The sequence below is a fragment of the Terrapene carolina genome, unplaced genomic scaffold, assembly GCF_002925995.2.
Source record: "Terrapene carolina triunguis isolate 2854851 unplaced genomic scaffold, T_m_triunguis-2.0 Scaffold110, whole genome shotgun sequence".
Lineage (NCBI taxonomy): Eukaryota > Metazoa > Chordata > Testudines > Emydidae > Terrapene > Terrapene triunguis.
Window position 1 is genome coordinate 3,729,889 of NW_020664461.1, and position 23,682 is coordinate 3,753,570.

At 45.9% G+C, this 23,682-nt stretch overlaps 1 protein-coding gene across 1 annotated transcript in view; it reads left to right on the forward strand.

Moving 5' to 3' along the window:
• The window catches only part of EIF2B3 (eukaryotic translation initiation factor 2B subunit gamma), a 115,172-nt gene that overhangs the window by 60,242 nt on the left and 31,248 nt on the right, over positions 1 to 23,682 (forward strand). Inside the window, exons 5-7 of the mRNA XM_029911600.1 lie at positions 15,198 to 15,325; positions 18,473 to 18,663; positions 22,421 to 22,501. Of these exons, the coding sequence (XP_029767460.1) occupies positions 15,198 to 15,325; positions 18,473 to 18,663; positions 22,421 to 22,501 (400 nt within the window). The remainder of the gene's footprint in view (positions 1 to 15,197; positions 15,326 to 18,472; positions 18,664 to 22,420; positions 22,502 to 23,682) is intronic.

Here is a 23,682-nt window from a genome sequence, read left to right on the forward strand (position 1 = left end):
GTATAATCGTTTATGTATCTGTGCATATTAAAAACCACATCTGTGCTTTGAACCTAGCAATCTTGCATTGTTTGATGCAGGATAATCTATTGCTTTTCTTTACAGCCACTTGGACACTGGACAGTTTTGTTTCATGGCAGGACTCCTGGTACTAACAGGGCAAATTAGAACCACAGTGAAGGACAAATATAATAGAGAGCGATGGTGTGATTACTTTGGAAGGTCTGACTGGGGAGAAGTAGGCATGATAGCCTCAATTCCCCCGATACAGTTCACTTGTCACTCGCCACCCTAATGTCTCCCTCTCTGCCCGCGGGGGCTTGCTGGAACCAGAGAGAGCTGATTGAGAGCTAAGGGAAAGGATTAGATCTTCACCTGTTTTCCTCAGGACTGTGGACCTAACAGCCAGGGTTACCAGTAGTGAACTGTTCCCAGAACTGAGAGCTAATCTCCTTTGCAACAAACTGTGTAGTGGAAGTCCAGCTCGATCCGCTGGCTCACTTCTAATGAAGCTAACCGTTGCCTTTTGCACTGCTGAAATAAATAGGAATAAACCAGGCTTTTTCTCCCTGTGGGAAAAAAACGGGACAGCAGAGAGACGACATGGGTCTTTTAAAACGGGGTGAGGGTGAATTTGTATGAAGGCTCCCACTTGGATGGCTGTGTGGTAGGTTGTACACAGAGGCCCCTTGCAAGTTTATGCTAAGGTGCTGCAGACTAAACCAGTGCGTTTTTTCCTTTTTCCCCTGTAAATGCCTTTTTATCATTCAGACTGTCACCTGTGTTTTCTGGCAAGAGCTGCTGGCTGGGGGAGGTCTGGCAGAGCTAAACTCCCAGCTTGGTGGTCTTTGTACGGCCTTAAAAACAGAACCTGCTCTGTGAATACCTGCAAGTTAACATGTGTCAGCCGTATGGTTGGAATGTTTTCTTCTTCGCTTTAAAGAGGGGTTTTATAATGAATACTTTCCTTGTGATCAAAATGGGTAAATAAACAAACAGCTCCTGCAGGAAGTGTACTGTATGTAGACAGAGCAAATAGATTGTAGCTCTCCAAACAAGCCAAAAAATCCCAACCTCACCCAGCCGTGTGCATTTAAGCAATTAGAACATGAAATGTGAATTTATCTTCTCCATTTTCCTTTCACATCAGATGTTGCCCCTTACCAGGCATGACAAGACTCAGAACTTGCCAGATCATCGTCTTTTTTTGGTATTGATTCAGCTTGTTGATGCAAAATTCCTTTATTGAAACTTAAATGGAAAAAACCTCAACTGTTCAAACTAGATCTGAGCAAATAATTCCCAAGAAAATCGTATCTCTGATGAATGCAGCTTCTCTTTCTGTGTGTGGACTATCCACAAGCAGACCTCAGCTTCCGTGAGTTTGCTTATATGATTGGGTCAGTTTAATTCTGTGGCTTGATCATACGTAGATCCTTTGGTGGGAGAGCTCAATATGCCATATTTGAAATATGAGCCTTGCTGGGTGGTTATGATTGGTCCAAAGTCACATGGTGGTGTTTCTGATCCCTGACTGGGTGAGCATGCAGGCACCTCTGTGACAAATACTTGAAAGTGAAAATGTTCCTATTTGGTTTCTGTAAATTCTTGTGCGTATGGTGTTGAAATTTGCCGTCCATGAGCATTTGTGCTAGTACGATTCAATGGGCCTGATCCTTAGCCATTAACTTCAGTGGAGGCACTCTGGCTGAGGATCGGGCCCATTGACTCTAACTGCGGAAAGTGAATTTCGAAAGGACATGAAAACGACCAACACTGATTCACTTAACAATTAAAGCAGTTTTGATAGGATTCTTTTTGCATTATTCTGCTACCTGTAGCCTCAGCGATTAGCCCCCTGTCCAATGTCTCCATGTAACCTTTAGTATGTTTTTTGAGCCAGTTATGTGACTCTTAACAGGCCTGTCTCCTCTAGGCTTTTTAATCTTTGTCTCCTGGACAATATTATCCAAACCTCCCCATACCTTGTTCTTTTCCATACAGTGCCACTTGTGCATAAGGCAGGATTTTTGTGTAGGAAAGGTCCATTTACTCCTGCCATGCATTCCTCACTTGATGACACAGTCCCATGTGTATGATGTGACAGCATACGGTACCTGTTTACAGCTGAGAATTGAATAGCCTAATCCTTTCCTCTCCCAGGTTTTTCTCCCATTAGAATTAAAAACGGACATAATTTCCCCCTATTTATACCAGGAAAATAATTACGGGGGGGGGGGGGCACTAGTCCCTCCCTCCAGGGTTAACTTGGAGGCTGGCTTCCAGTTCTTTTCTCTCCACCCCAGATCCATCACCAATAGTCTGATCCACCTGAATGATCTCGATGTCCTCTCATCCAAAGCTTGATTTGTTTCTGGAAAATTAAGGAAAACTGTAACAATTCCCCTGTTTCTCTCTCTCTCTCGCTCTCTCTCTTCCCCCACCCCCCGGATTTTTCTAAAAATGTTTGGTTTCCTCATAACTCTAAACCCGTTTCTATAGAAACGTCAAACATCAGTGCTCTGTGGCAGGGTTAGCTGAAACAATGGGGAGACGCACTAGAGCTGACAAGTGCAGTGGGAAATGACCTACTGCCGGCAAAGCCCACGGCTCCTTCACAAGTAGTAGGTACTTCCTTAGCTTGTGGAGATTACGGAGATATTTTTGGTGCTCTTGCAAAAATACGAAACTCAGACATATATTGTGAGAATATAAAATTCACAATAAATGTATATACATCTATCCACTTACTATAGATATGTCTATATTTTGAAGTGTATACATTCTATAGGTACATCTTTTAAAGTGTATTTTATATACATTTATCTAAAGGTATACATACGTATCTTAAGTTTACATAATACACCATTTTTTTTGATATACAGACACCAGTTTGACTGGTGTGTTATTTACACACGTGTTGTCTAGGCATAATATCAGAAAGCCTCTGTTTGATGCACACTTTGCAAATTGAGCCTGGCCCCTCAGGCAGTTTGCAGACAGTGTGTGGCTCAGATACACATGATGCGGGGGAGGTGCTGGCAGGGAACTGCAGGTGGGGCTGATCTGGCAGAAGAAGGGGATGCTGTCTGGGAAAGATTGTGATCCATTACTGAGCAGTTGGTGAGAACTGCCAAACTTCCTGGGTGGCCTTCAAGGGCAGCAGAGACTTCCATTCAAGAGCAATTCTGAAAAGCTGTTGGCATTCCCAGGCAAAGTATTTGGTTAACCTGGAGCTGTCTGGTGTTCCTGTTGTTTTCTGGGTGGCTCTAGGTGGGCAGAGTTAAGGGTGTTTGGGTGATCCTGGGGATATATGTGTGTGTGTGTGTGTGTGTGTGTGTGTGTGTGTGTGTGTGCGTGTGTGTGTGTGCATACTTTCAAATGGTTTGGGCTTTTAGTTAAGAGGAACCTTCATTTCCATGGTTTGTTTTTTAGAAAGCTACTTAGTTCTCTTAATGTTATTTGGCTGAAGTAGGTGCCTGGGAATATGACTACTGGCCTAAGTGAACCCAAACATTGATGGAACTCAAGAACAGTTTTGCTTTGTCCTGCCTTCACTCTATCGCTTCCATAATTTAGTCCACCCTACTTTCAGGTTGTGCTGTCTGTGATCATCACATGTGTGCTCCTTCTGGCCAGTCATCACCACCAAGAGTCCTGAGATTTTAGAGGCAATTCTGGGGGTTTGAGAAATTCAGAAACTTCGGTCTCAGGTCAAAAGCCCGAGGCTAGGCAGGAACGCTGAATGATGGCTGTAGAAAGAGTCACATGCAGGTGGTCAACTTGTCAGAACCAAAGGTCCTAGTTATCAAAAATCTGGGACAACAAGGATGGCAGCAGGCAGGAGGAATTGTCTTTCAACAGAATGTTTCTCAAAGTTTCCATGACTCATTTGCGGATTTTTAGCTCCATTAATATAAAAGATGCTGACAAATTTCCTAATTAACGTGAGATTTAAAAAATATAGATTTACTCTTTGCATCAAACATTTTTGTAGCAAAACAGGGACAAAAATGAAAGAAGCACTAATGTTTGTTCAGTGCCCTGATTAATGCTGTGGGTTATTAGGTGAGGTACAAGGAACTGCCTAACAGTTTATTGGCCCACCTGGTTACTTTGGAGTTGTTCTTTTATAGGTTAAAATTAGTCTTGGGTTAGAACAGTGGTTCCCAAACTGGGGTTCGGGAAATGTTACAGGGGGTTCTCGGGAAAAAATTCCCTAATGGCGGAGAAAGCTGGTCTTAGGGACCCCGGGCAGCACGGGGCCAGCAGCCCAGAGCCCCTGGACTTCCAAGAGCTAAGCAGATCAAAGCAAGCATCTCTATCACACTCAGGAGATTTAAACTCCAAGACTCCTTATAAGCAATGGAAAGGGAGGTGGATATTTTTAGCTGTTTTTAAAATGAAATAGGCAGCTAGTATTGTTTTTAAAATTATGATGAAGAACAAGTTTAAGCTTTGTTGTAACGTGCGTTGTTTGCCTGGACTGCTCAAGACCTGAATGCTTGTGTAGGAGGAGCTCTTTGAGTTGGCTTCTTAAATACCTTCATGCTGTTTCCCATCTGATGCTCCTTGATGAAACATAGGAGCCTTGTCTTATAACAGGCTTCTTCAAAGTGATACAAGCTACGAAAGTGTGATCTTGGAAGAGTGTTGTCATTTTCATGATGTAATAAAAATACTGTAATGATAAATAATAATTAATAATAAATAGTGTGTAATAAGCATGTCACAAAAACAAATTTTATATTTCCAAGATCACTGCTTTTATCATTTATACTCCAGTAAAGGAGAAAAGCCCTGGAAATATTCATTTTAAGGAGGGGGTTTGCGAGACTTGACATTTTAGTGAAAGGGGTTCACAGGTTGTTAAAGTTTGGGAACCACTAGGTTAAAGAAAAACGAATAGGGAGAGAGGTTGTTGAGAGACATGGGGCAAAATATGTCTTATAGCAGAACGCAGCAGAAACCCCCCCCCTCCCGATCATGCTGTTTAATTTTTGCTACTTTTTTTTCCCTTCTGCATATAATCCACATTTGCTAGCTCCAAATTCTTAGCATGTCTCAGAAATTCCAGAGTTTTTTGCCCTGAATCAATAAGAAGATGGGAAAAAGGCTTGTAATTGCTTCTTCCATTGTGCTCGTTAAAACCACATTGTGGGAAATGGACCCAAACACTGTCTTTTAAGTGGTGTTGAGTCTGAGGCAGGTGGTATTAACTCAGGACTGCATTAACTCTTTTCAAATCTCTTTCCTATTTCCTTGAGGAAACATGCCTGGCGTGTCTATATGGCAAGGGCTGTTTGCCTGCCTCTTGCATTGACATTTTAATTTGGTCCATGATATAAATATCATTTCCCTAATCCTCCTTGCCCTGGCCTTGTTTTGTCTTTTTCTTCAAAGTGAGTTGACTTTTTTCTTTAAGGGAGAGTGGTGGGGGGAGGAGGGGATGGGAATGGTGGCTGCTGCTCTAGTTTAGAGAATTCAAAGCTGGGGGGAAAATCTCAGAGTAACTGTTGTTTCTTTCTTTGTATTCACATGGAAATTTTTAATCTCCATCAAAGGATCAGGAGAAAATAACACTGAGATTCAACAAGAGAGCTCCTGGCTTACATGGAATTTTTAAACGTTATTTGGCTTTATCCCTTAAACGATGAGAACCATGAACTATGTTACCTACAAGCTTCATCATTAACTTTTCTCTTTCTTCCTCCACCCCTCTATTTTTTTTTCCTCTTTCCCTTTTTCTTAGATCTTTATTATCCTATGTAACATGCAAAGCTCATTTTGGTCGATGCTATAATATTCCGTAGGATTTGTTTAGTTATGTATATGTAAACACTTTGAACTTTAACCAGAAGTTCTGATTTGAAATATTGCGCCATATTCTACTTTTGATGTGAATCTGGACTATCTGCAGCGAAGTCAATGGAATCACTCCGGTAACAGAGATCAGAATCTGACCCACTGCGTTACATAGCGCTACAAGAGCTAACATTATACTGCTAAAAAAGAAAGGGACAATGCTAGATAAGGAAATCACAAACAAGTTTCTGCTTTGTGGTTGTGAATCATAAACACTGTCTGCACCTATGGAAATAGCTGATTCTAAGTGAGACACCCCCCACTCCACCCCCACTTCCCAGTAACTAACCCGTGGAGAAGGATGACCGATTTTACAGGTGGGTCCTGGCAACAACAGTAGATTTCACGCTTCCTCACAGATAAACTTAACAAAACAAAAAAAAAAGGAGGGGGGGTGTATTAACATGAAAATTCTCATTAGTACTGTTTTATGGTGTTTAATGTTAAACATGGAAAATAAAAATGAATGAGAGCCAGTAAATGGGACCGACACTTCTGTTACAAACTTCTCCAGCAAGTGAAAACTAGCACAGTGAAGCTGTGGGTGCTTACATTCGTGCTGTGGGTCAAGCCAATGGCACCATCCTAGCACCTGGATTTAATGTGTGTGGGGGGGGGGGGGGGAGTTTAAATAGGCAATGTGGTTTGTGATTTTTTTGTTAGCAATGTTAAGGAGTATTGTGACACAGGAAATCAAGGTTCTAACCAGTTTTGGTTAATAAAAATCACATCACACATTTTATAGCAAACCCAGACTAAATTCCATGTTAGCTGATCATATTCTGCCTCCTTAACTCCACCTTCTGCTTCAGCTGGATCCATTGTTCTTCACTTCCTTTTATAATGCTGCCATGTTCCATCCAAGAGGTGGCTGCATTTGGTGGCTTGAAGTGATTCTTCTGTTTGTGAGTCTGTGTGCATTCAGTGTGTGTGTGTGAGAGAGAGAGAGAATGTCTGGAAATGCACAGCACAGTCGGGACACTCAAACAACCTTAACTGTGCTCTGTCATGGACTCCTCTAACTTTCTGTACAGTTAAAACTCACGGAGATCTTGTGCAAAGGCTACATTTGAGTACTATTTTGAGGAATTAATGATAATTTTTCTCCTTACTCTTCTTCATAACCAAAAGTTTCTCCTCTAGCAGAAACCTAAACTCTGTCCTATAGTGACACCATGCAAAAATCATACGATTATGATTAAGGCATTCTACTGTGTGGGACCCTGATTAAATTAAAGTGATTTTTAAAGACACATTGGAGTCTCTCCCCCTGCCCATGGTGTCATCAGGGGGCAGAGTTAAGGTTGTTTGGATGCTCTAACGATTCTGTTCCATACCTTAATGTGTTTGGATTTTTTAAAGTTTAACTTTCATTGTGCATTTCTTAGGTTTAGAATGCCTTGGTTTTGGGATGATTGCAACATCCTGGTATTATCATTTAACCTAAGTTACTGATATTACTCTCAACTTTAACTCCATTTTAACGTAGTTTTGTTTGGACTTTTTTTTTTTTTTAAGATTTCATACACAAACTACTCAAAATTCCACTTGTCTCCTGCACCTCCATATGTTCCCCTGTCCACACACCACCAAATTTCCCCTGCCTATGCATCCCAGCTTCCCCCCTCTCCTTTCTACATCACCCTGCAAACACACATCAATACACCCTTGTTTCCCCCTTCCTCCTGGCCTGCCTGTTGAGTAGCTTTTGAAGGTATTTGGGATTAATAGTCATTTTTTGGCTGTTATTTTTCATAACTGAAAGTTTGAGTCATTACGAATTGACCCCTTTCAAAAGAACCACCATCTCCCATTGTTCTCACTGGGACTGGAGCTCCACTATTTTGTTCACTCTCTTTACACTTGATAGAGTAGCAGCATTTCTAAGGCCTGGTCTACACTAGTCTGTTATTTCAGAATTAGCCAAGTTAATTCGGAAAAAAAATGATTCCGTCCACACGACCAAACCGTTTTTTCGATTTAAAGGGCTCTTTAATCCGATTTCTGTACTCCACCTCGGCAAGTGGAGTAGCGCTTAAATCGAGATCGCAATCCCGGGTTAAAGGTATTGTGGATGCAATTCGACGTTATTGGCCTCCAGGAGCTATCCCAGAATGCTCCCTTGTGACCGCTCTGGACAACACTCTCAACTCCGATGCACTAGCCAGGTGGGCAGGAAAAGCCCCGGGAACTTTTGAATTTCATTTCCTGTTTGGTCACCATCAGCACAGGTGACCGTCAGCACAGTCCACCATCACAGGTGACCATGCAGAGTCCACCATCACAGGAGATCGTGGATTCGCAGACGAGCTCCAGCATGGTCCGAACGGGAGGTACTGGATCTCATTGCATGTTGTGGAGACGAATCTGTAATGGCAGAACTACGTTCCAAAAACAGGAACGCAAATACTTACGCTAAAGTCTCCAGGGCCATGACTGAAAGAGGCTACTCCAGGGACACAGAGCAGTGTCGTACAAAAATCAAGGAGCTCAGGCAAGCGTACCAAAAAGCCAGGGAGGCGAACGGGCACTCTGGGTCACAGCCCCATACATTCCGCTTCTACCGTGAGCTGCATGCAATTATGGGGGGGTGACGCCACCACTACCCCACCACTGTCCTGGACACCTGCAAGAGAGGAGTTGCACGGAGCGAGGAGGAAGAGTCATTGGAGGACAAAGAGGAGGAGAAGGATGGTGCACAGGCGGCAAGTGGGGAATCCATTTTCCCCCCTAGCCAGGAACTATTCTTAACGCTGGAGCCAATAGTCTCCCCCCACTCCCAAGGCGGGCTCCCGGACCATGACCCTGGAGAAGGTACTTCTGGTGAGTGAGAGCCTGATCGGAACCACGCGGTGGGGGGGTGGGGGAAACCCAGCCATGCTGGGCTGTTCGCGTTTAGTTTAAAGGGCTTATTCCTGCTCAGAGCCTCATCGGAGCCACGCGGTGGGGACGGGGGTGGTGGTGTTGTGTGAAGCGATCATCCCAGAGAGCCCGCAGGCCCTCCTTTTATATGGCAAACCCACCAGGCATTGCTTGCTATGGGAAAGGGGGCCCAGCAGTTTGAAAGCATTGAAATGAATGCAGAAGAAGCAGAACCCTGCGTGCCCCTAGGCTGCCTGCAAGCTGAATTCTGTTGCCCGGCCATGTGTGATGGCTTACTCACACCAAAGTGGCAGGCACTTCAGTATAAGAGGCAAAATGCTAACTTATACAGAAAGAGCATGTGCTGTGTACTATGAATTGCCTGTTTCACTGAGAAGGAGTGTCCCCTTTGTTCTCTGAAATGTATCTTTTAAAATACTACCCTCCCTTTTTCTCCTCCAACAGGTGCAAATGTTTCAATGCAGCCCCTATCTACTCCGTTCCAGAGACTGGTCCAAATTAGAAGGCAGAAAAAACTAACTCGGGACAACATGTTCGCCGAGCTCATGCAGTCCTCCCGCACTGATAGGGCCCAGCTGAATGCGTGGAGGCAAACAATTGCAGAGTCCCGTAAAGCATTACAGGAACACGAAGAGAGGAGGGACGCGCACAATGAGAGCACGCAGGATGCTATGGTCAAGCTCATGGAGGAGCAAACCGACATGCTCCGCTGTATGGTGGATCTAATGCGGGAAAGGCAGCAAGACCAAAGACTGCCACTGCAGCCCCTGTATAACCGCCTCCCCTCCTCCCCAAGTTCCATAGCCTCCTCACCCAGATGCCCAAGAACACGAGGGGGGAGGCTACGGGGACCCACACACTCAACCCCAGAGGATTGCCCAAGCAGCAGAAAGCTGGCATATGCGAACTTTTGATTTGGTTTCTGGACTTGTCCTTCCCTTCTCCTCCACCCCCCTAACCTAATACCTCTCCCTCCCCCGGTCTACCTTCTGATTTCTCTCAATGTGTTGTGCAACAAATAATAAAGAACAGTTTTTAAACAATTTTGACTTTATTTCCTTTCATATATATAGGGGGCCGGTAACTTCAAGAGAAACAAACACAACTGTCACACCGTACCCTGGCCAGTCATGAAACTGGCTTTCAAAGCTTCTCTGATGCTCAGTGCACCCTGCTGCGCTCTTCTAATCGCCCTGTTGTCTGACTGTGCGAAATTGGCCACCAGGCGAGTTGCCTTAACCTCCCAGCCCGCCATAAACGTCTCCCCCTTACTTTCACAGATATTGTGGAGCACACAACAAGCAGCAATTACAACTGGAATATTGGTTGTGCTGAGATCTAACCGAGTCAGTAAACTGCGCCAGCGAGCTTTCAAACATCCAAAAGCACATTCTACCACCATTCTGCACTTGCTCAGCCTATAGTTGAACTGCTCCTTACTACTGTCCAGGGTGCCTGTGTACGGCTTCATGAGCCATGGCATTAAGGGGTAGGCTGGGTCCCTGAGGATAACTATAGGCCTTTCAACATCCCCAACAGTAATTTTCTGGTCTGGGAAGCAAGTCTCTTCCTGCAGCTGTTCAAACAGACTAGAGTTCCTGAAGATGCGAGCGTCATGCACCTTTCCCGGCCATCCCACGTTGATGTCGGTGAAACGTTCCTTGTGATCCACCAGTGCTTGCAGCACCATGGAAAAGTATCCCTTGTGGTTTACGTACTGGCCGCCCCGGTGTGCCGGGGCCAAGGTAGGGTTATGCGTTCCGTCTATCGCCCCGCCGCAGTTAGGGAACCCCAGCGCATTAAAGCCATCCACAATGGTCTGCACATTATCCAAAGTCACTACCCTTGATAGCAGCTGGTCAATGATTGCGTTGGCTACTGGCAGCACAGCAGCCCCTACAGTAGAATTGCCCACGCCAAACTGATTCCCGACTGACCGGTAGCTGTCGGGCGTTGCAAGCTTCCACAGTGCTATGGCCATTCACTTCTCCACTGTGAGGGCTACTCTCATTTTGGTGTCTTTGCGCTTCAGGGCAGGGGACAGCAAGCCACAAAGTTCCATGAAAGTGTCCCTACGCATACAAAAGTTTCGCAGCCACTGGGAATCATCCCAAGACCTGCAACACTATGCGGTCCCACCAGTCTGTGCTTGTTTCCCGGGCCCAGAATCGACGTTCCACGGCATGAACCTGGCCCAATGCCGCCACGATCTCCCAATCGCCACATGCCATGCTTCTAGGAACGTCTGTGTCCATGTCCTCATCAGTACAGTAATCGCGCAGTTGTCGCTTCCTTGCCCGGTTTTGCAGGTACTGCACATACTGCTAGATAATGCGCGAGGTATTTACAGTGGTCAAAACTGCAGCGGAGATCTGAGCGGGCTCCATGCTTGCCGCGCAATGGCGCCTGCACGGGTAATTCTGGAAAAAGGGCGCGAAATGTAGGAAAGCTGTTCGATTCAAGATGGCCAATAAAAGTCGGTAAATGGTTGTCGTCTGTAGCTTTCACGGAGTCGGGAAGCTCGCTAGAGCTGCAAGAGCAGAGTTTGCGGCGGAAGCTGTGCTGCTCAGTTCACGATGGCCGAAAAACGGCGGGGAATTGTTGCCTTCTGTAGCTTTCATGGGAGCCCAGGACCGACAACATGGAAAAATTAGCTAGCAATGCAAGAGCGGGAGAGCAGAGTTTGCGGCGGAAGCTGTGCTGCTCAGTTCACGGTAGCCAAAAAAAGGTGGGAAATGGTTAGATAAAAGAGTAGATAGAAAGACGAGAGGACGTGTGAGGTGGATTCATAGTGCCAGGAGACAGGCGGTGCACCATACTGCACCGTCTGCTGGCAGTATGGTGTCTGCCGTAGCTTTCACGGAGGGAGGAGCGAGTGACGACACACACCCAGAAACACCCACGAGAATGTTTTTGCCTCATCATGCACTGGGAGCTTAACCCAAATTTCCAATGGGTGGCGGGAGCTGTGGGATAGCTTCCCACAGTGCACCGTTCCGACATTCGATGCTAGACTCGGTACTGTGGACGCACTCCGCCGACTTCACGCGCTTTAGTGGGGACACACAACACCGAATGTATAAAATCGCTTCCGAAAATTCGAATAGAATAAGTTCAAATTAATTTCGTACTGTAGACGTACCCTAACCCTTGGGCAGCTATATTGAAATCCTACTTTTTGCCGAGATGAAAGCAGACAGATATGAACATTTAAAAATAAAATCGTAGGGAATGGAAGATGAAAATGGCTTGTTACTTTAATTACAATTTATGAAAGTCCATTTGTTTTAGCAAATATTTCTTAAAAGCAGGTACATCTGCTTCTTATCCCCCATTTTTTTCTGTTGGGTGTCAGAACACAGTCATCCAGCCATTGCTCTTGACAGGCTTTTCCCCTTAACTTTGCGTTACCTCTCACTTTTTCACTCTGGAAATAGTAGAGGTTTCCTTATGTCCTTTTCATCGTGTGTTTCGGCCTTCCTTGGTGCTTGAGTCAGGGCGGTACTGATACAGACGCATGGTGATAGAATAGGAGAGACTTCTTTTCCCAGATTTAACAAGCTTATCCTTTCTTCTCTGACTCTTTACACAGGCTCTTGGAACTGCTCTTTAGGATTTTATTATTACAAGAATATTTTTTATAGCGCTGGGCCAAAAACCCTTTCTTCTTTAATTTTCCTGAATCTATGTGCAGGCCAGTTGGCCGCCTCCCAAATTCTTGTTAATTTTTTCCCCTGATTACGGTTTTTCAGACCTAATCCTTCTGTCTCTCATTCCTCACCTTCATTCTTGCCTCGGCCAGATATTTGTTTGCCATCTTTTCAGACTCTCAAAAAATGTTCTTACATGGTCACTCTGAGTAGCCACATTTGCAAAACATGTCAAGAGAAATTTCCAAATCTTGATTACCAAATGCCTCTCTGCTAATATTTTAAGACCTTCCAAAAGCAGGTTCCCTTTAACAGTTCCATTAAATCCTGTTTAAACAGTGTGAGAGTGAGATATTCGATAGGTGACCGGAGTTAGGCCCACCTTGTAAGTGAGGAATATGGATAGCATTTCAGAGAATGCTGAGAAGACTGTAAAAGTATGGCCAGGAAAGAATAAAACATCCAAAGTAGGGCAAAACTTTCTTTCCCCATTTCCACCTCTTTCGCGTCCTACTCTGTTGTGTTGTTCTCTGCTTCAGACTGTTTAAGACTGTGCCAAATACTCAGATATTTTATAGGTAATGGATCCCATAAATGCCCTGGCCAACCTCTGAGGGAAAAACATGATTGTCGGTTTTGGACAGAGTAGAAAACCCAAGCAGGAAATCGTTGCTGAATGGCACAGCTGAAGGCAAACATTTTAAGCTAGTAAACTGCCCATCTGCATACCCACACGTATGTCAGAATGCAGGGCTAGGGAGACCATGGCACAGAGAGTCTGTAAATGGTTAGCGGTGAGAGATTTTGTGATTAAAGAACGAAGAGTTTTGCTTCATTAGTTCCTGAAATATGGCTACCTCAAGATGATATATAATTATGTTGTTTAAGGACAGATTGCCGGATAGAGCACATGGGCTCTTGCTCAGGACAAAAGTGAGAAGATCAAAGGGTTAGATTTGGGATGGTTCAGATGGTTCCATATGCAAAACCTAAAAAATTACAGGGCAGGATATATAACATAAACGTTGCCTTCCAACCTCTGTTGTCAGTATGCCAGGATAGGGCTTCGTTCTGGTCGTTGTGGTAGGTCTGATGATTTAATCTGAACTTGCCCAGGGAAGCTACAGATGGAGAAGTCCTTTTTGGTTCCCAAACCCATTCCAGTGTCACACATTGCAGAGGATACTGGTGCAGGATTGTTCTGTGCTGCATATTTTTCAGGACTTCCACCACTTGAGAGTCTGTTCTGACGTCTAATAGATCTCACTGCCCAGAAAGCATTTTCCTAATATTCAACCTAAATAATTCCTCCTTTAATTGAATCCATAGTTAACTCCTAGTTCTGCCCTGGGTACCCGCTTTCTTTCTCTGATGTCTGCACCCTTCCGCTGATTATGGATATCCCCTGCTATCATTTAACCAAGCTATACATATTTGTTTCTTTTAACCTTTCCTCATACGTTACAGAAGTTATACAATCCCCTTTGTATAGGTCAAGTTGGATTAGTTTGCTGAATGGTTTTCCCAGCCTTTAAATAATTAATAGGCCAGCAACAAAATGCATATTGTTCAAGTAATGAAGCAATAACAATAAAACTGGTTTCAGACCCAGTGTAAGGAAGTTATAGGCCACAGGCTGCTACTCCTCACATAGTACATCAATGATTCCATGTGTGTTATTTTCAGACACTTTTTATTGCAACTTCAAATGATCTTCCAAAGTTAACTCTCCAATAAAATAGTAGCCTTCCAAGCTCATGTGTAATAGGCACGGCATTGGCCTTCCTGGGGGTGGGGGGAGAAGCAGGCTTTATTTGTTGTATAAAAGCAAAGGAGTAGCCCAGTGGAGGGCACTAGCCTAGGACTTTGGAGACCTGGCTGTAATCCTGCTCTGCCACTTACTGCCTGTATCCCTTTGGGCAAGTCACTTCATCTCTCTCTACCTCAGTCCCCATCTGTACAATGGGGATAACAGCCCTGGCTGGCCTCAGAGGGGATGAGGTTTTGAGGGTAAATACAACAAAAGATTGTGAGGTGCTGAGTTTCTTTGATACTGGGGCCAGATAAGTACATAAGACAAAAAGAGCCAATGCCCAGTAAAGTCAGTGGGACCCCTTCCATTGACTTCCGTGGCTGTTGGATTGAGGCCCTTAAAGAATATGACACCTCATTCCTGAACTTGTTAAGATATGTGTTAAACTTCCTTTGGTTAAGGAAATAAGTCTGAAAATGTTCTTTGGGTTTTCAGATGTGCAGTGGAACAGGACACCGTTATGGCTTGTGATTCATTGTTTTCATTTAAGGATTGAGTATTTCAAATATTCTTGAATGTTTCACTGTTCAACAAGTAGTTTCTTTATTGGTTTTCCCTGAGAAGGGCGTTGCAGCAGGCGCTGGATTCTCTTATTTTCCTGGCCCCACTTTGTGTTGTCGTTTGCAGCCATGCACAGTGGGTTCCAAGCATCACCATTGTGATCCAGTAGTGCTTCACACTCCCTTTGCAGACCTGAGGGACTCAAGTTAGAGAAACGGGGAATTTGCTGGGAAGGTCAGAAGGTTGTTTTGATTCCCCATCTCGCAAAGAAAGTTGACTGAAGTCCCTTCTAGATTCATATATAGTAAGAAAGCACACATTTAATGGAAGCTGTCTGGGTACCAGATGCTCTTGAGCATCTGGCATTTTTATTTCTGCTAAATAAGCAACTTGCAAAATGTCTGGTAGATCTTCTGTGAAGAAATCAAATGGATGGCAGCACTTAATGTTCATTGATTTCATTTGTGGACATTGTTTTTTCCTAGGTCGTTAACATCTATCCGAAGTGAACTGATTCCGTATCTAGTTAGGAAACAGTTTTCCTCTCCTACATCATTACGACAAGGACAGGACAACAAAGAGCAGGATCAAAAGAAGGATCAAAAGTCATTAGGTGAGTGCAAGAATCACCTGGTTTAATGAAGATCTTGAATCATTTATGCTGCAGTTGAGCTACTGGATAGACTCCAGAGTTTGTCTACATCAGTGGGTCCTTTTCTTTTTTATGTATTCAACATGCTTATTATGGTAATGCTTAAGGATCAGGCAAGAGTGGAGCAGCACTGTGCGAACCACTGCACTAACACAAAGTGGTAGACGGTCCCTGCCCCGTAGAGCTTACAGTCTAAACAGACGAGACAGGTGCAGGCTTAGGGAAGAGGTGGAACACACAAGCAGGGTGAATAGTGTGATGGTGGTAAATGTCATGTTAGTTCCATTCTTCTGGGGAGAGGGATTGGGGGGTTACTTAAGAGGGGATAAGCTCAATGGAAAGAAAATGGAAGGGCATAATTTGTTGGGGAAAAGTCAACATGGTTTTTGTAAAGGGAAATCATGCCTCACCAATCTACTAGAATTCTTTGAGGGGGTCAACAAGCATGTGGACAGGGGAGATATAGTATACTTAGATTTTCAGAAAGCCTTTGACAAAGTCCCTCACAAAAGGCTCTTAAGCAAAGTAAGCTGTCATGGGATAAGAGAGAAGGTCCTCTCATGGATTGGTAACTGGTTAAAAGATAGGAAACAAAGGGTAGGAATAAATGGTCAGTTTACAGAATGGAGAGAGGTAAATAGTGGTGTCCCCCAGAGACCGGTATTGGGACCAGTGCTATTCAACATATTCATAAATGATCTGGAAAAAGGGGTCAACAGTGAGGTAGCAAAATTTGCAGATGATACAAAACTACTCAAGATAGTTAAGTCCAAAGCAGACTGCAAAGTGTTATAAAAAGCTCTCACAAAACTGGGTCACTGGGCAACAAAATGGCAGATGAAATTCAATGTTGATAAATGCAAAGTAATGCACATTGGAAAACATAATCCCAACTATACCTATAAAATGATGGGGTCTAATTTAGCTACAACTAATCAGAAAAGAGAGCTTGGGAGTCATCGTGGATAGTTCTCTGAAGACATCCACGCAGTGTGCAGAGGCAGTTAAAAAAGCAAACAGAATGTTGGGAATCATTAAGAAAGGGATAGATAATAAGACAGAAAATATCATATTGCCCCTATATAAATCCATGGTACGCCCACATTTTGAATACTGTGTGCTGATGTGGTCACCCCATCTCAAAAAAGATATATTGGAATTGGAAAAGGTTCAGAAAAGGGCAACAAAAATGATTAGGGGTATGGAACGGCTGCCATATAAGGAGAGATTAATAAGACCTGGGACTTTTTAGCTTGGAAAAGAGACGACTAAGGGGGGATATGATAGAGGTCTATAAAATCATGATGGTCGTGGAGAAAGTAAACAAGGAAGTGTTATTTACGCCTTCGCATAACACAAGAACTAGGGGTCACCAAATTAAATTAATGGGCAGCAGGTTTAAAACAAACAAAAGGAAGTATTTTTTCACACAATGCACAGTCAACCTGTGGAACTCTTTACCAGAGGATGTTGTGAAGGACAAGACAGGGTTCAAAAGAGAACTAGATAAATTCATGGAGGATAGGTACATCAATGGCTATTAGCTAGGATGGGCAGAGATGGTGTCTCTAGCCTCTGTTTGCCAGAAGCTGGGAATGGGCGACAGGGGATGGATCACTTGATGATTCCCTGTTCTGTTCACTCCCTCTGGGGCACCTGGCATTGGCCACTGTTGGAAGACAGGATACTGGGCTAGATGGACCTTTGGTCTGACCCAGTATGGCCGTTCTTATGGTCTTTGGCAGGGGGAAGGGGAGAAGAGGATAAGAGGGGCAGGTGTGCACTGAAGCAGAGGTCGAGAGTGGGACAAAAACCAGCCAATTAGCCCAGGGCAAAGTCCAGTCAAAGCTATAGAAAGTTCTCTGAATGGCCAAAGGTCCCTGGTTTGGCTGCTTCCGCCCCTTCCGGCTGGGGTCTCTGGCTGGCTCGTCTCCGCAGTTTTCTCCCAAGCCCACATGACAGTAAAGATTGTAGTAGGCTATTTTAATCTGTACATTTCCGGATAGTGCTGGGGTAAAACTCTGCACCCTGTCCCGTCAGTCACCTCAGTCCCCAACCCAAAAAGCCATACTCAGTATGGGGTGAGAGGCAGTGCTGCCTCTGTTCTCATGAGCATGTTTTCTTACGTTCCCTCCATGGCCCCAGAGCTAAGCTGCTATCCACCAACACTTAGCTGCGTCCTGCTGGCTTATTCCAGGTGAACAGCTTGGAGCTTGTCGTGCTGGGGCCTGTGGAACCGACGCAAGCAGTGGGCTGGGAAATCTGACCTCTAGGATTTAGAATTTAAAGGCAGGGGTAGGATTATTTTCTTGCTTTGTTTTGTTGGGCAAGAGGAGATGTAGGCAAATGCTCGTGGTCATAGGTGGGGCTAGCATGTAACCGAGTGGCCTACGGAGCTCTGTCTCTGAGAGCCTCCTCTAACCCGTCATTGCAAAGTCAAACATGTTACAATTGGCTAATGTCATTTCAAGCGACGTAAAAAACCAAAATTATTCCCTGTTTTGTTTGCCCGCTGTTTTTAAAGACCTAAAACCCCAAGATTTCTTGGTGTGCTTTCTGGATTTCCCCTTGTTCAGGGGTTGGAAAGTCAAACTTCCTTGGGCATCGCAAGGGAGTTTCTGAGATGCAGGCTTCTTCCCCGCTGGGACAGGAGGATGCATTATGGGGTTTATCCTGATCTCCCTTACGTTGATGTAAATCAGGAGTAACTCCATTGTAATCCGTGAGTCAACCAGATTCTGGCTCTGTGTTTTTCTTCCTATGCCACAGTGCAAATCAATGTAATTGTGAAAATATGGGCAGTGAGTAGGGCACTAGACTGGGATTTGAGACCTGGCTTCTGTTCCGGGTCAGCCACAGACTTCCTGGGTGACCATAGGCAAGTCACTTAACCTACCCTGGGCCCCAGTTCCTCAGCTGTAACATGGGGATGCTCACACTTCCCTACTGCACGGGAGAAAACCCTTAATGATTGTAAAGTACTCAGGTGAGGGCCCTGGACAGGTTTCCCCTCCCCAAGGATATTTTAAAACCGCTGTGTCTAGAACCCTTCTGTGGAGAGTGTATCTCTGTGAAGCCTGTCTCACACTGCATGTGTATGTTCTGCAGACATCTACAGTTACGTGAAGGGTGATAGCTTGCTGGAATTTGCTCCTGATAAATCATGTTGGAATGGTCACAGCATAGATCTGAATGAAGCCTTGCACGGAGGAAAAGTGCGTTGCTACGTCCATATCATGAAAGAGGGGCTCTGCTACCGAGTGAACACTCTTGGGTTATACATTGAAGCAAACAGACAGGTAAGGAAAATATAAAAATTGTATATTGGACTAGAGCGTGTGTATGTGTGTGTGTGTAATGTTGTTATCTGTAGGGATAGCTTCATCAGCGACACCCCTCCTTTTGGTGAGGATCGCACGGGGACTGCTTCCAGTATCCAGCTGCTGACCGAGCACATCACCCCTTTTAGCAGCATAGGGCAACGCGGCATGGTCAGCTGCAGAGGGTATGCGACTTGGGGTTTAGTCCCAGTTGTACCTGTGACTCGCTGGGCAACCTCGGGCAAGTCATGTAAACCTTCTGCCCCTCACTTCCCCCCATTGTAAGCTGGGGATGATGATACCCACCCCTGAGAGCTACGGATGAAAACAAATGTGATTGTTATTGGGGGGCGCAGATAGCAACCCGCATATTTAGGCTGCCTAATAGCTTCCATTCTAAATGTACCATTGCTTGAGCAGGTTTCTGTCCAGGGTAAATAATGTAACACAGGGCACTCCAGCTGACAGAGAAGATAACATCGATCAGTCACAATTCCAGTTCACACTTACCCTGATATAGAGCGTCATTAAATATGGGAGCAAAGGGAAGGGTTAAAGAGAGAGTGGCGTTAGTAGCAGGTGTTAGTGACCTGAGGATTAAAAGCTTTAACCCCCTTAGGATCTCATTTTTTGCCAAACCGTACACATCCTCACTTCCCCTATCAAGTGACGGGGTGTGTGCAGGGCCGGCTTTGGCTTTCTGGCAGCCCCAAGCAAAAAAAAAACAAACAACCTGCGGCGGCCCGGACAGCAAAGCAAAAAAAAACAACAACCTGCGGCGCGGCCGGAGCCAGGGTGCAGGGGGACTCCCTGCCCTGCAGATGTGCCCTGGCTAGCGGGGGGAGGAGCCATGCCCCCTGCCGGGAGGGCTCCACACCGCTTCAGTCGGTCGGCTGGGAGGGAAGGACGCTGGCTGCCCTGCCGGGCTTGCTGCAGGGCGCTCCCGTCCTCCACGCCGCTGCCCCCTACAGGGCGGCCGGAGCGGAACAACAACAACAACCGTGCCGCCCTAGGACTGGGCGGAATACCGCCTCCTACAAGCTGCCGCCCCAAGCACCAGCTTGCTCGGCTGGTGCCTGGAGCCGGCCCTGGGTGTGTGCAATCTGGACTGGCCGATTTCTTTGGCGTTTGGGGAGGCTGGCGAGGACTGGAGGGATGCTGCAGGGGAGGAATCAGGGACTGTGGCTGGGAGATGAAGGGACTGGATTGGTATTCCTGGGGGTGGCCAGTCCTGTCTCTGCCTCCTGGTTCCAGTTGTGGTATCTCATTGGAATGGATGGGTGAATGAATGCAAACCATAGCTGGGGGCAGGGCAGAACTGGTACGAACCCAGGAGTTGTGGGCTTAAAGGCTCTGCATGCGCTGGGTCGGGAGGAGCTGTTTTGGTGCCTGTAGTCGAGCACACAGAAGGTAGAAAGGGCACAGTGCTGCTGACAGAGGGCAGCGAGCGAGTTCTGTTATAAGCCCAGGACAAGTGGGTCGGAAGGGTTAAGGGACAGCACCACTTGCTAGTGGCAGTGAGCATGTGCATTTGGCAGCAGCCGCTTGAGTGAAAAGTTATTGAGTTGAGCCAGTCAGGCTCCATGTGGTTTGGGGTTTTTTTTAACCTAAATATTCTACATTTTGGTCAGTGCTGGAAATGCATTTGCTCCTGGGTGGTACGTAAAGTTAGTGCTTTGAATTCACTTTGGGACCTGCAATGTTGCAGAAGATTTTCCTTGAATTTTTAACTTTCCAGAATGGTAAGGTTCCTAAGGAAACTCTGCGGAGGTGAATCATATAACAGAACTGAACGAGGAGCCCTGGAAAAGGAGCTCTTGTCCTCAGTCTTGCTGCATTTTGTTTCTCTTACCACTGCTGGGAAAAGATTCACCCTTCATTTTATCTGTGGTTTTCACCTCTATTTTGTTGTTCTGCTCTGAGGACCCTTTGAGTCTCAGTTGCTCTCCTCTTGGACTTTGTAGACAGTTCTGATGCCTTCTCTCTAAGGCTGCTACTGGCAGCTCAAAGCGAGCCGTGTGTTAAGAAGGCAGGCTTCTGGCTACCTTCTGTCATGGCTGCACTACTGTGTCTCAAGCTATGACAGCATCCCTGGGCCGAGGCAGCACCACTGGGGTAAAATTGGCCTTGTTGGGATGGCTCAGTGAGCTGTTGCTTTTCAATAGTGGCTGCGTCTTATGCATCAGGATCTCACCTTTCATCCTTTAAACAGCTCCGTCTCTAGCTCTGCTGGTGGCAGAGACAACCTTCAAGATGTGAAGAGTGACAGATGCAGCAGTGTCTGCCTGGGGCTGCTGGCAGCCTGAAACGGTTGCTCTCTGAGAGGGGTGAATTTAGCCATTCATCTCATTGCGGGGTCCACTCTGAACCCTTATGACACTTTAAAAGCCAGCGTTGTGAACTCTTTCTCTGGTGATCAGAGCATGTCAGAAGGGAGAGAGCTGATCATCTCTGCACAATCCACTGCGAACGGCATCTCATTGTGAGACCACAGGTTATTTTCTTTTATCTGATCCCTACACCTCCCACCTGATGGAATCCCCTGAGGTTCAGTCCTCTGCCTTCGGCTTTTCTTTACCGACCATCTCCCTTTTGGTGATCGTACTTCTACTTTTACCTTCACTGCCACACTTGAGGTGACACTTGGTTGTCCGTACAAAGGTGCTACTCACACTCCTCTGTCTGTCTTAACCGAATGTGGCTTTCTCTCAGCTCCATTCACCCGAATATCTCGAAAGAAGCCTGAGTATCCTGAAACACAGCCCCATGACCGCTCTCTTCTCAACATGGACCTTTCATTGTCCATGACCGTGGCTTCGTTCCCAACCCTGAACTGTTCTCTTCCTGCATCTTGCATGTCAATCTACCCCTGGCCACCTCTGCAGCATTGCCTGTATGCCCAACTGCCCCGCCGCTGCAGTCCTCAGCCACACTGTCATCTCCTGTGCCCGCCTGCTCCAGGCTGACTCCAGCGGGTACAGAATGGCCTACCCTGCCTTCCCTCCTGCACAAAGAGGAAGGTGGGATTATCCCGTCCTCCTTTAACACTAGCTCCCCACTCATTTCAGGAGCCAGTTCAAAATTACTCTCCATGGATTTGTCCCTGGCTACTTCCTGGACCTAGTCTCTCTCTATTACTTTCTCTGCTATGTCTGCATCTCTAGCACCCGCCTTTTCCCCTGCAGCTTCTGCTCTCTGGAACAGACACCTCATCACCTTTGTGTTTTCCCCTCACACATCTGAAATAGTTCTTCTCCCTTGCCTGTGCTTCAGCTAGCTCCCTTCTGCTAAATGCTTTAACTTAGTCATCCTAGGATGTCAGAGTACTCGGTTGTGTAATGTGTCCTGTATAGTTGCTGTGTTGCATTAAAGCATGCTGAGTTACATTCTGTACGAACTCAAATACTGCATGTCCTTCGAGTTCTGTGGGAGCCTGGCAGCTTGCTGCTGATTCCTGATTAGACCTAACTAAGCAGCAGGGTGTGCAAAGAAGAGACATACTAATAGACCGTACTGGTACAGTGCTGGCTATCTTCTCCTATGGAGTGAAGAGGGTAACTACCATGCATCTGTTGCAAGCATAAACCACAGGTGATAAAATGATGTCTTCTGTAAATGAGCATGTTTTCACTGTATACCGAAGTGCCGTGAAACATAAGCCTGCTTGGATTTGTCCATGTAATATACTGATGTGTCATTAGCTTGTTCACCTGTGACATGGGATCTCCTCTTCCAGGTTCCTAAGCTGTTACCTGCTCTTCTGTGTCCAGAAGAACCATTGGTTCATGTGTCCGCTCAAGTCATGGACAGAGGCCTGGTGAGTGACTGTTCCTGCAGAATGTGTGAGGGGAGGTGGAACTATCTGCTAGGCCTTAATTTCAAGAGCTGCCTCTTGTAATTCAACTTCTGTCTCAAAAATGTAGCCGAGATTCTAAAGCACTGAGCTGAGATATGACTGAACGCAAAATAAAATGTCCCGAATGTGTATTCTCTTTCAGCTGCGTATTCTAAATACTACTGAGTCAAACAGAGTAATGGAAAACAACCCAGAACACCCACGTGTCCTTGTCCATCAGTTCCTGCCCTTCAGTCTTTATTCATTAAAAACATGTTTTACTGTTTGTACTCTACTGTTTGATACTATACAAATTTTACCCAAAACCACTGCAGCGTCTTGTCCCCCAGCAGGCTGATGTGAGGTTTGGCAGATGATGATAGACAATCCGTTGGCTTTCCAAAGGCCAGCAAGCTTAGCGGGGTTTAGTATTTTAGTGCTGGCTCTTAGCTAAAGTATTTTAGCCGAATCCCAGCCCTAAACCCCTATGCTTTGGGCCCACTTTGGTGAGCTCTGAACTCACAGAAATAGTCCCACTGACTTAAATAGGACTACTCACATAGGTCCTTGCCTTCATGTCGAAGAGTTACACAGCTGGGGCCCTGTGTCCTGAAGTCTTCCTGAGCTGGGAGGCTTGGGGAAACTGGCCAGCTGTCTGTTTGGGGCAGGGCCGGCTCCAGGCACCAGCCCACCAAGCATGTGCTTGGGGCGGTGCCTGGAGGGGGGCGGCCCGGCGGGGCGCTCCGGCCGGTTGGGGAGAGCGGGGCCTGGCTGGGCTCGCTGCCCTCCCCCCGGCGCTCCGGCCGGTCAGGGAGAGTGGAGAGCCCCGGCCGGTCGGGGATTGCGGGCCCGCGGCCGGGCTCGGCGCCCTCCCCTGCCGTGGCGGGGGGCTTTTTTGCCTAGGACGGCAAAAAAGCCAGAGCCAGCCCTGGTTTGGGGAATGGTCACCAGGCTGTGCTCAGTCAGGGGATCCTGTTGAGCTGGCCACCTCAATTTATCCAAACCCTGGAATCTGTAGAGGTCTTAGGTGTTCTCCAAGACATTCAAGGTCCTGCTTTGTATGTATTCAAGGTTAATATCTTATCCCTCTGCCACTTCCTGTATTCCCCATTCTTCCTTTTTTTTTTTTTTTTTTTTTTTTTTTTTTTTTTTTTTTTTTTTTT